The sequence below is a fragment of the Azolla caroliniana genome, unplaced genomic scaffold, assembly GCF_043228905.1.
Source record: "Azolla caroliniana isolate FFs.n. ecotype wild unplaced genomic scaffold, voAzoCaro1.0.p SCAF_12, whole genome shotgun sequence".
NCBI classification, from domain to species: Eukaryota; Viridiplantae; Streptophyta; class Polypodiopsida; order Salviniales; family Salviniaceae; genus Azolla; species Azolla caroliniana.
This window is the reverse complement of record NW_028230447.1, coordinates 1,892,234-1,902,519: the sequence shown is the minus strand read 5'-3', so window position 1 is coordinate 1,902,519 and position 10,286 is coordinate 1,892,234. Positions and strand designations below refer to the sequence as shown.

At 35.2% G+C, this 10,286-nt stretch overlaps 1 protein-coding gene across 1 annotated transcript; it reads left to right on the top strand.

The window, feature by feature from the left end:
• The first annotated feature begins 670 nt into the window (after positions 1-670).
• LOC147856779 (proteasome subunit beta type-3) lies at positions 671-6,668 on the top strand. The gene is made up of 7 exons (XM_087328783.1): positions 671-803; positions 895-1,076; positions 3,852-3,959; positions 4,479-4,568; positions 4,715-4,799; positions 6,199-6,293; positions 6,366-6,668. Exons 1-7 carry the CDS (start codon positions 798-800, stop codon positions 6,412-6,414), a joined length of 615 nt encoding a protein of 204 aa, XP_087184909.1. The 5' UTR covers positions 671-797; the 3' UTR covers positions 6,415-6,668.
• Positions 6,669-10,286: the final 3,618 nt, after the last annotated feature.

The following is a 10,286-nucleotide window of genomic DNA, read 5'->3' as shown; positions in this document are numbered from 1 at the left end:
AATCATACCTTGCTCCTAGAGTGACAAGGGAGAAGGTTTTCTAAGAGGTATTGTATGGCCAGCCTTGCCATACCCATACCCATGCCCATGCCCATGCCCATCCCTACCTTGCTCCTAGAGTGACAATAGAGAAGGTTTTCTAAGAGGTTTGGTATGGTCAACCTTGCCATGCTCATGCTCATGCCCATGCTCATCCCTCCTTTACTCCCAAAGTGACAATGGAGAAGGTTTTCTAAGAGGTATGGTATGGTCAGCCCTGCCATGCCCATGCCTCCCTTACTCCCAGAGTGACAATGGAGAAGGTTTTCTAAGAGGTATGGTATGGTCAACCTTGCCATGCTCATGCCTCCCTTACTCCCAGAGTGACAATGGAGAAGGTTTTCTAAGAGGTATGGTATGGTCAACCCTGCCATGCCCATGCCCATGTCCATGCTCATGCCTCCCTTACTCCCAGAGTGACAATGGAGAAGGTTTCCTAAGAGGTTTGGTATGGTCAGCCCTGCCATGCCCATGCCCATGCCCATGCCCAACCATACTTTACTCCCAGAGTGACAATGGAGAAGGTTTTTTCTATTTGTGTTGTATGTTTTTAACACTTCTGAATAAAAAGAATAGGCTATATTTGTAATTCTGAAGAACCTCTCCTCTTCTTCTCTCTTTCTCTCTTCTCCTTCTCGACACAGCACGCAGGCCTTCTTCTTCTTCTGCTGCTTCTTTTCCTCCTTTGCAGCCTGCATTTCATTCGTGAATCACGCCAATCTCAGCGTGTTTCCTTCTAGTCTTTCTGTGATTTCGACATGTCGGTAAGATCTCTCTCTCTCTCTCTCTCTCTCTCTCTCTCTCTCTCCCCTCTTTGTGTCCGTTTCTTTCCCTCATCTCATCGATTTCTTTCAGATTTTCGAGTACAATGGGAGCGCTGTTGTTGCTATGGTCGGGAAGAACTGCTTCGCCATAGCTTGCGACCGTCGCCTAGGTGTTCAGTTGCAGACTGTAGCCACAGATTTTCAAAGAGTCTTCCAGATCCATGAAAAGCTCTACATCGGTCTGTCTGGCCTCATCACAGACGTTCAAACGCTGTAAGCATTTTTTTTCTTTTGAGTACTTCGAAGACACGTTTTGATGAATACTTTCATGATTACTGGTTTTTTTTTGCGGAATCTTTTCCATTTGTGTATTTTCAAGACATATATTTTATTGGATGCAAGCACTGTAAGATTTATTTCTTTGTTTTTTGTTCTATTTGTATTGAACTTGAATATACGAGCATCATGGATGTAAGCAAAACTGTAAAAGCTATATTCTACTCCCGTTTTTTTACGAGTTTATTATTTTCATTCCTAAATTGGATGTATGTTTTCTTGAGATTGAATTTTAACTCAATGGGGTTTAGCAGCACTGTAGATTTCATCTTGGTTCCTTTTTTTGTATATTTTTTGGTTATTTTCTCTGATATCGAATTTCACAATTCATGGATGTGACGAACACTGTAAAGGTTTTTCTTCATTTGGTCTTTCTTGAGCTCAATTTAAACTAAATAAATCTAAAAGTAGTAGTTTTTTATTGTTCATATGATATTTGTAATTTTATTATTCCAAAGCTAGGCATTCCTAGTTTGCCTTCAATGTTAATTGACGTGGCAATATAATTTCTTCTTGTTTCCTATTTGATTCAGACTTTCATTGATGTAATTTCTTTATTGGCTTTATTATTATTATTATTATTATTATTATTATTATTTATTTCTTGAGTATTTGGAAGTAGGTTTCCTGATCTTGAATTTGAACTTTCATGGCTGAAGTATTTTTCCCTCTCCATTGGATTTTGAGTATTTTGTTTCTGAGCTTGATTTGAAATTCTTTAATGTCACAGACACTCCAAGTTATTCTCCATTGTTCGGTTATTATTATTAATATTTAAAGGCGGATATGAGCAACATGACTGGAATGCACTGGAATATGTTTTCATCACGATGTTATTATTATCATTAATGCTACTACTTAGGTATTTTCTCTAAGTTATGGAAGCAAGGTGAAAGTCTTTCTTGTTTCTTTTTTCGATGTTTATTTGAGTGAACAAAATTTTCAGCTTGATTTTAACCTATGAGGGTTTGACCACTTTAAATGTCTTTCTTGGTTTTTTTAACACTGCTCCTCTAAGAGGCCTGGTCTGATTTTCTCTTGTTTTAGGAGGCCCAAGTTTGGAAAGTTTTTTGTGAAGGCTAAATGTGAGGATAAAAGATTGTAGTTCAAATATTTTTTTGTTGCTTTAGTTCCTTCCCTTAAAATAGTGAGTTTTCTTTCTTCAATTTATATTGCTGCATGTCTCTTATAAGTTTATAAAGGCTAGTTCATACTTACATTTACAAACAAGAGGCAATGTGCTTTTCATGTTCTCCCGGGCTAACAATCGGCAACGGTCGGCTTGAACCGAACCAAACCGCAAAATTGCGGCTAACGGTTTCAACGGTTCGGGTCTTTTTAAATGTTTCGGTTCGGTTTCAACAGTTAGAAACCGCGGTTTATATTGCTGCATGTCTCGTATAAGTTTATAAAGGCTAGTTCATACTTACATTTACAAACAAGAGGCAATGTGCTTTTCATGTTCTCCCCTAACAATCGGCAATAGTTCAGTTTGAACCGAACCGAACCGCGAAACCGCGGCTAACTGGTTCAACAATTCGGGTCTTTTTAAACGTTTTGGTTTGGTTTGAACAGTTAGAAACCGTGGTTTATAATGCTGCATGTCTCTTATAAGTTTATAAAGGCTAGTTCATACTTACATTTACAAACAAGAGGCAATGTGCTTTTCATGTTCTCCCGGGCTAACAATCGGCAATGGTTCGGTTTGAACCGAACCAAACCGTGAAACCGTGGGTAACGGTTTCAACGGTTCGGTTCGGTTCGGTTTCAACAGTTAGAAACCGTGGTTTATATTGCTGCATGTCTCTTATAAGCTTATAAAGGCTAGTTCATACTTACATTTACAAACAAGAGGCAATGTGCTTTTCATGTTCTCCCCTAACAATCGGCAACAGTCCAGTTTGAACCAACCGAACCGCGAAACCGCGGCTAACTGTTTCAACGGTTCGGGTCTTTTTAAACGTTTCAGTTCAGTTTGAACAGTTAGAAACCGCGGTTTATATTGCTGCATGTCTCTTATAAGTTTATAAAGTCTAGTTCATACTTACATTTACAAACTAGAGGCGATGTGCTTTTCATGTTCTCCTGGGCTAACAATTGGCAACGGTTCGGCTAACGGTTTCAACAGTTCGGGTTTTTTAAACGGTTCGGTTCGTTTTCAACAGTTAGAAACCGCGGTTTAAACGGTTTAATGGTTTTTTAAAATTAAATTAAATTAAATTAATTTAAAATTTTTGAAATTTGTTTGAAAAATTTTAATTTTTTTTTTGAACAATCTTTTAATAATCATGCCTTATTCTCACATTTTGGAAAATTTTGAAAATTTAAAATTTAAAATTTGATTTTGACCTAAGCTGAAAGCCGAAACCGAACCATGAAACCGCGGTTTTACCTGTTTAATGGTTAATACTTTGGAATTATTTTAATAGTTCGGTTTAAGGATTTTGTGGTTCGGTTCGGTTCGGTTCGGTTCAGGTTTCAAAAATTTTAAACAGTTCGGTTTCAAACCGGTTTGGTTTTGACCCTCTCGAACTGAACCCTCTTAAACTGTTGCCGATTGTTATTCTCCCCCTTTATTAATATTTACTTTTGAGTATGTTGAAGGCATGTTTTTTGAGTGTTTTGAATGTGTTTTTCATGTCTGTAAATGTTTTTCCTGGTTCTTGATTTTTATGTGGTGTCATTTTCTTTGAATTTCATCGACGTGAGCAGGCACCATCGCTTGCAGTTCCGACACAAGCTATATCTACTTCGAGAAGAAAGAAACATGAGACCTGAAACCTTTGCTAACTTGGTGTCCTCCATTCTCTATGAGAAAAGGTAATATACTTTATTGATCCTTAAACTTGGAGCCCTTTGTAATATATTGGATTGGTATTTAAATACGAAGCCATTTAACAGTCAGTATAACATAGAAAAGACAAATTTCACAGGTGACGTTTTGTGTCAAGCATTAAATTTGAAGCCCAGTGTAAGGTTTCTAAATAACTTGGGTCAATAGAAGCTTAATCTGAATATAGTACTAGTCAAGTTTAGTTGACACCTTGGGTATTTTGTGGAGCCCAATTGGTGTTATCTTTTAAACAAGATCAACTTCATTTGCAATCCAACCCAAAACTCTCAGTTCGGGATTACATGCTTAAATAACTTAGATATACATTTTACAACATTTGGTATTGCATCAAAATTCACTCCTTTGGAAGAGTTATCGGCAATGTTTGAAATCTCAAATGCCCTTTAGACCGAAAATAGAATTAAAGCTGAGATTTGACCCATCAAATTGTCAGTATTTTTTCATTAACCTAGAAAAACAGAGCATATCTTATGATTGAATTGCAGGTTTGGTCCATACCTCTGCCAACCTGTTATTGCTGGGCTGGATGAAAGTGGGAAACCATTCATTTGTACAATGGACTCTCTTGGTGCCAAGTGAGTGCACATGCTTTTCATTATGATGTTATGAGCATTCAATCAAAGAACAAAATTTTCATTTTGTTCATTGAATCATAGTTTTCAGTGGCATCTGTTTAATGCTTGGTGTCTTGTGTCCAACTATTATGTAATGTTCAATTCAGGGAACTCGCAAAGGACTTTGTCGTTGGTGGCACTGCTGGTGAATCCTTATATGGTGCTTGTGAGTCAATGTACAAACCTGATATGGTACTTATCATCTAACTATTCTAGGTGGTTGAAATCAGGAGTTCAATGTATTTGGATTTTTTTTCAAATTACAAGAGATCCATCATAATATTTTGCTTAATTTATTTTTACTGTTTTAACTAGCCCAGAAATCAAGTAGAACTTAAATATATCCAAATTTTATATTAATTACAAGAAATCCATCATATTGATTTACCTAACTTCTTTACCAGAAATAAACTAGAACAAACACATCCATATTTTTTATCTGGCACACAGTAATATTATATTCTTGAAATTCGAATCCTAACTATTAGATATCGATTTTTTCTTAGTTTTTTTTTTTCAAAATTTAGCGGTGTTAATTGTATGTGTTGGCTGTTTAATTTGTTATATAAAAAAACCCCTCTTTAATATAAATATTGTGCCTCGCTTTTCCTTGAGTATCTTCTTTCATCCTATTTATGTTGTGAATGCAGACTCTAGTTTGTGAATATGAAGGCCCAAGACTTTATGAAGTACAAGCTATGTAAACTTCAAGAAATCCTTCTTTATGCATTTCCATATGTAGCAATCCCCCCCCCCCCCCCCCTGCTCCCGCATACTGTCAGAACTCAAAGTCAAGCCTTCAAAGAATTGGGACTCTTTCTAATATTGCTTAACATGGATTGCCAGTTGTTGAAAAGAGACACAAATAGAGCCAATGTTGAGATCTCCAGCTGGATAGGAAAGTTTGTGTGGGCCATCTAGATGGACATTTGTGTTATTCTTCTATTTAGTTTATATAATCCCTGAAAATTATCTTTTAGTACATTTGGAAGGCCAAGTGGATGGGAAATAGTCGTGAAATTTTAGAACTTAAATATGTTGAATTTGTTTTCCAAAAACTAAGTTCAGGTATAAAAATCTCCAGACGTTAAAACTCAATAGATGAACATTAAAACTGAAACTGAAACTGTTTAAAAAAATTATGTTATAATGATGAGTCTATAAGCTTTTTAAGTCATTAAGTGAACACTTGCTTGCGGCATAAGGCGTTTAAAACATGGTGTGTTTTTTTAAAGTTTTGTTAAACTGTAAACTATTAAACTAATACAATTTCAAACTGAATTGTTAAAACCCCAATCCAAGCAAAACCCAAATCAAAACTGTTACTCCTAAGTTTGGAAGTTAAGTCGAACTGAACCCGATTGAATCATTGAAACTTTTAAGCTGCAGTTTTGTAATTTGGTTTTGGCTCAAGCCAAACTGTTTCTAATTGCTAGTGAGAATGAGAAAACAATGAAAAGGCTGTTAAAAATTTGAAAGAAAATCGATTTGAGAATAAATTAGCCGTTGTTTAGTTTTGGTGTCACACTGTGAAGGCCAAATTTACAAGTGTGTAAATTTCTATTCTTTTTATTGAATGGGGATCGTACAGGAACCAGAGGAACTCTTTGAAGTTATTTCACAAGCCTTGCTTTCATCAGTTGACAGAGATTGCTTAAGTGGATGGGGAGGAATTGTCCATGTTGTGTAAGTTATTCATTTCTCTCAGCGTTTTTATTTTTGGAAGTTATGGTTTTTGATGACACTTTGTTACTGCAGATCCACTGATCAAGTTATTACTCGAACCTTGAAAGGTAGAATGGATTAAGCATAATATCTGTATATGACTTTATGAGGACAGTTTTCAAGAAAGGTGGTTTTGTAGGATTACCAGAAATTTAAAGGTTATTTGTTTTCTTCTTTGCAAAGAAATCTTAACCACTGTGATGCACTCCTCGTAAATCTCTATTTTAATGCTCCCCGGATTATAAAAGTATCACATTGTTGCAATTTGGAAACTGTGTATGCTTCTTGATGATTGGAATCAGGTGGCCATCTTCTAACATAGTCATCATTATCTGTCTTGGTATCTCACATTTGAAGTTAATTATTATGCGAAAACTTTAGCTTGTGCTACCTTGTGGAGGTGGTGTGAAAAATTTGTTGCAATGAATATGTATACAATTTTGATTTGTGTTTATTGCCCTTTCTGAGAAAATGTTGTTTGATTCTTTGTAAAAGGAATCTGGCCACTGTAGATCTTTCTGCAAACAGTACCTAGCTAACCCGTTTATGACTATGGTATCTCATATCTATCCAGTTTGTTTCCTTTCATTGATGCTTTATACCTAGGTCGGTCAGTCTCTGCATTTATTTAAGTTTCCATGTTGTATGGTGAATGAGCAGCTAATTGATATGCTGGCTTCCAATTTGTTTCTTTTCCTTCTTCATTCACTTTTTAGATTTGCCTTGCTTTAGTTGCTTGATAAACTGAACTTGTGGTTATGGCACAAAAGTTGTCTTCATTTGTTGCGTCCAGGGAATAAGTGCAGCAATACTAATGGTGTTTGATAATCTGACTTAGTCCTAGTAGATTCATGCTACACTAGAATAACCTAATGTGATTGCACACATTATAAACCACAAACATGTGAAATATCTAGGGTTGAAATTGAGATTTCTTGATTTGCTTGTGAAAATGTGATATTGAATCATTCTTGGATGTTACTCTAAGAATTGCTAAGTCAGAGTCAGATAAACTTGTACCTAGTGATACTTGTATTATTTCCCATTAAAATTAATATCGATTTGTAGAATTGATATGGTATTTGATGTTACTCAAAGTTTCTTGTTTTAGTTTTGCATCTGTTGTCAATTTATTTAGGCATAATGTCATGAATCTGCTATGAATTTGCCTGATTGTTTTTTCTTATAATGCAACCAATAAAACCATGACTTGTAAATAAGGTGATTACACAATATTATCTTCCTTTACCATTCACATGTCTTTGACACGCCATGTATACTACATTTAACTTCTGCATCATGTCAAGCCGTTTTACTCATACAACCCAATAAATACACTATCATTCATGGTATTGAGGTTTTCTGCACCATGAGCAGATGACCATGATTTGGAGATGACAACACCTAATGGTTTCAATTGGAGTGTAGGAGTCTAACATTGGTTGTATATGGTGTCAATTACTTGTGCTTGTTTGTTGCAATGTGTAGGTCAACATAACCAATATAATGTGGATGCAAGTATTATGATGCGTTTATATAGGCCCTTAATTGGTTGTGTCATTGTTAGCAATTGTTATGTTAGTAACTTTTTATAATATTTATTGACAATAGTGTAAACACCCTTTCCTTCTTTTAGTGGATCGTTCCTAAACTTTTGTATTAGCTTCAATTGTTTTTATACAAGAATAATGATGGTCAACCTATTCTATGATTTGGAACACATAACAATGTTGTGATTCGGTATATCATTATTGATTATAAATTACAATATGCTATATCTCAATAGTTCCAACATAAATATATGCAATCTACATGTTTCATTCCTTGTTTACTCATGGTCACTTGGTTTTAGACTAGGGAGACACCAATCCCCAACACAATTAAACAATTCCTTTGATGGGGCACAATACAATGTTAACATTTGGATTGATATTAGGAGTCATTGTGATGGACTTAAAAAATGATGTCAATGTTCAAGCTCATAAATGTTTTATGAATTATTAAGCATAAACAATTTTCAAATACAAATAGTCCATTTACTTGGTATTCTTAGGTATATAAAATCATATGTGGAATGTAATCTAGAAACTAGGTTATCGTTGTTCAACTCGAGTAAGCCTATCACATATTTCATAGTTATTTGGGAAAGCTTGAGAAGCCTCAAAACTACACTATCATCTATGCAAGACAAAATTTCACGACCTCCAAATCTTTTCCCCTTTGAGAACGCATGATGAATGGTCAACATTTGTTAGAATTTTCCACATGAGGCTGGGGTTTGGCATTTCCAATATGTCCCTTATCCTCGAATATTTTGTCCCTTATCTCTATAGAACCTTCAAAATGCCTTGTGAAAACTTGATAGACAAATCACATAAATGTTCGATCAGAAAGCTGTCGTGGCCTTTGCAAAATGTCCCTTCCCCTCGAATATTTTGTACTAATTGTTTACATATGTAGAAGGGTGGGCCATCCCTGTAGAAGTTTCAAAATGCCTTGTTGAAAACTTGATAGACAAGTCACATAAACGTTCAAAAAATCAGAATACAATACGACATCAAGCGCATAATATCTTGGGCCGTTGTTGACCCTCCAAAAAAGTTGATATAAGAAGATGAAACTATCCATGTCCCAAATAAGACCAGAAGCTCTAAACCCTACAATAGAAGGATTAAGAAAAAATCAACTTAAAAGAGGGGACTAACAAGGTTTAGTTTAAATCTCGATGGAAATGGCTATTAACTTATGGTCATGTAATTGCATCAACAATTTCTATATAGTTTTATCTTTACCTTATTATGCATTTGACATTGGCATTTATTTTAAAGGCCTTACATGTGGCATAAGATTCTAAGTTCAAAATGCTATGAATGGCAAAATTCATTATCACATGTTTGATGACACACACAAACACACGATGCTAGCCCCCCCTTTTCATCTAAGATTTCTTGGCACATCAATATTTTATTTGTCATTCATTGTGGGGTCAACAACCGAGTGAAAACAGAAACTCATATAAAAATCTAGAATACATGAATTTGAAAATGATCTCGCACGAACTCTCAACGGTAAGGCTTCATTATTGACAAAAGCCATTTATGTATCAAAAAGTTCATTATCCAACAAGATGTGTTCATAAGATTTGGAAGCTTTCAAAGAAGTGGAACCCTTTTTGACTAAAAGTTACTTATACATGACACATGACTTCTATGTATATTCCACCCCCAAGGGGGGAACAATTTTTTTAAGAATAATTAATACAAACGTCTCTAAATAGCGAATATTTTGATGAGCATTCCTACCCTACAACTGGTTCAATTGAAATTGTTGTCATGATGTAGCGTGCATAAAGAGAGAAATCAACCTAAATTTAAGTTTTACACTACATTGAGATTTGAGTCGAAGTGATCACTAGGAAATGTGGAAAGGTGAAGAGTAAAAGAACATTAAAACATAGCTCAAATGGTAAGAGTTGATATTTTTACACAAATGATAAGAGTTGAGTATTAAAACATGTGGGTCAAGGTTTAATGTTGTTTAATATCCAAGAAGAGTTTTGAGATGCTACCAAATGAGCAAGACTTCTCGTTGTTGTGTGTGTGTTTTGGGAATTTGAAAAAGTGTTTTATAAATTATGGAATTGAAATAAATTGATCCATGTTGCCAAATATATTGTATCTTTTGGGGATCAATAACCAATGACCATATTCTTCTTGAATCTCCTTACATTTATTTTGTCTTGCTTAATATCATATGTGGACTTGTTTTAGAAAATAGGTGTTGCGTGAAAAGGGAAATGACAATTTCCTTGGCATCGATGAGTTGATTTCATATCTTTGACATGGAAAATGTCATGGCACATCTCTCCACAAGTGAAATGCTTGTTTTCTTACGAAACCTATGGAGATGTACTACCATGTCGGCCCAACGGGTCCGTTGTTGTCTACAACGGTT

Bases quoted from the DNA above. Each gene is read 5' to 3' on its own strand.
- LOC147856779 (XM_087328783.1), top strand. The intron at 3,960-4,478 runs GTAATATACTTT...ATTGAATTGCAG, and splicing joins TCCATTCTCTATGAGAAAAG to GTTTGGTCCATACCTCTGCC. The intron at 4,800-6,198 runs GTACTTATCATC...GGGATCGTACAG, and splicing joins CAATGTACAAACCTGATATG to GAACCAGAGGAACTCTTTGA.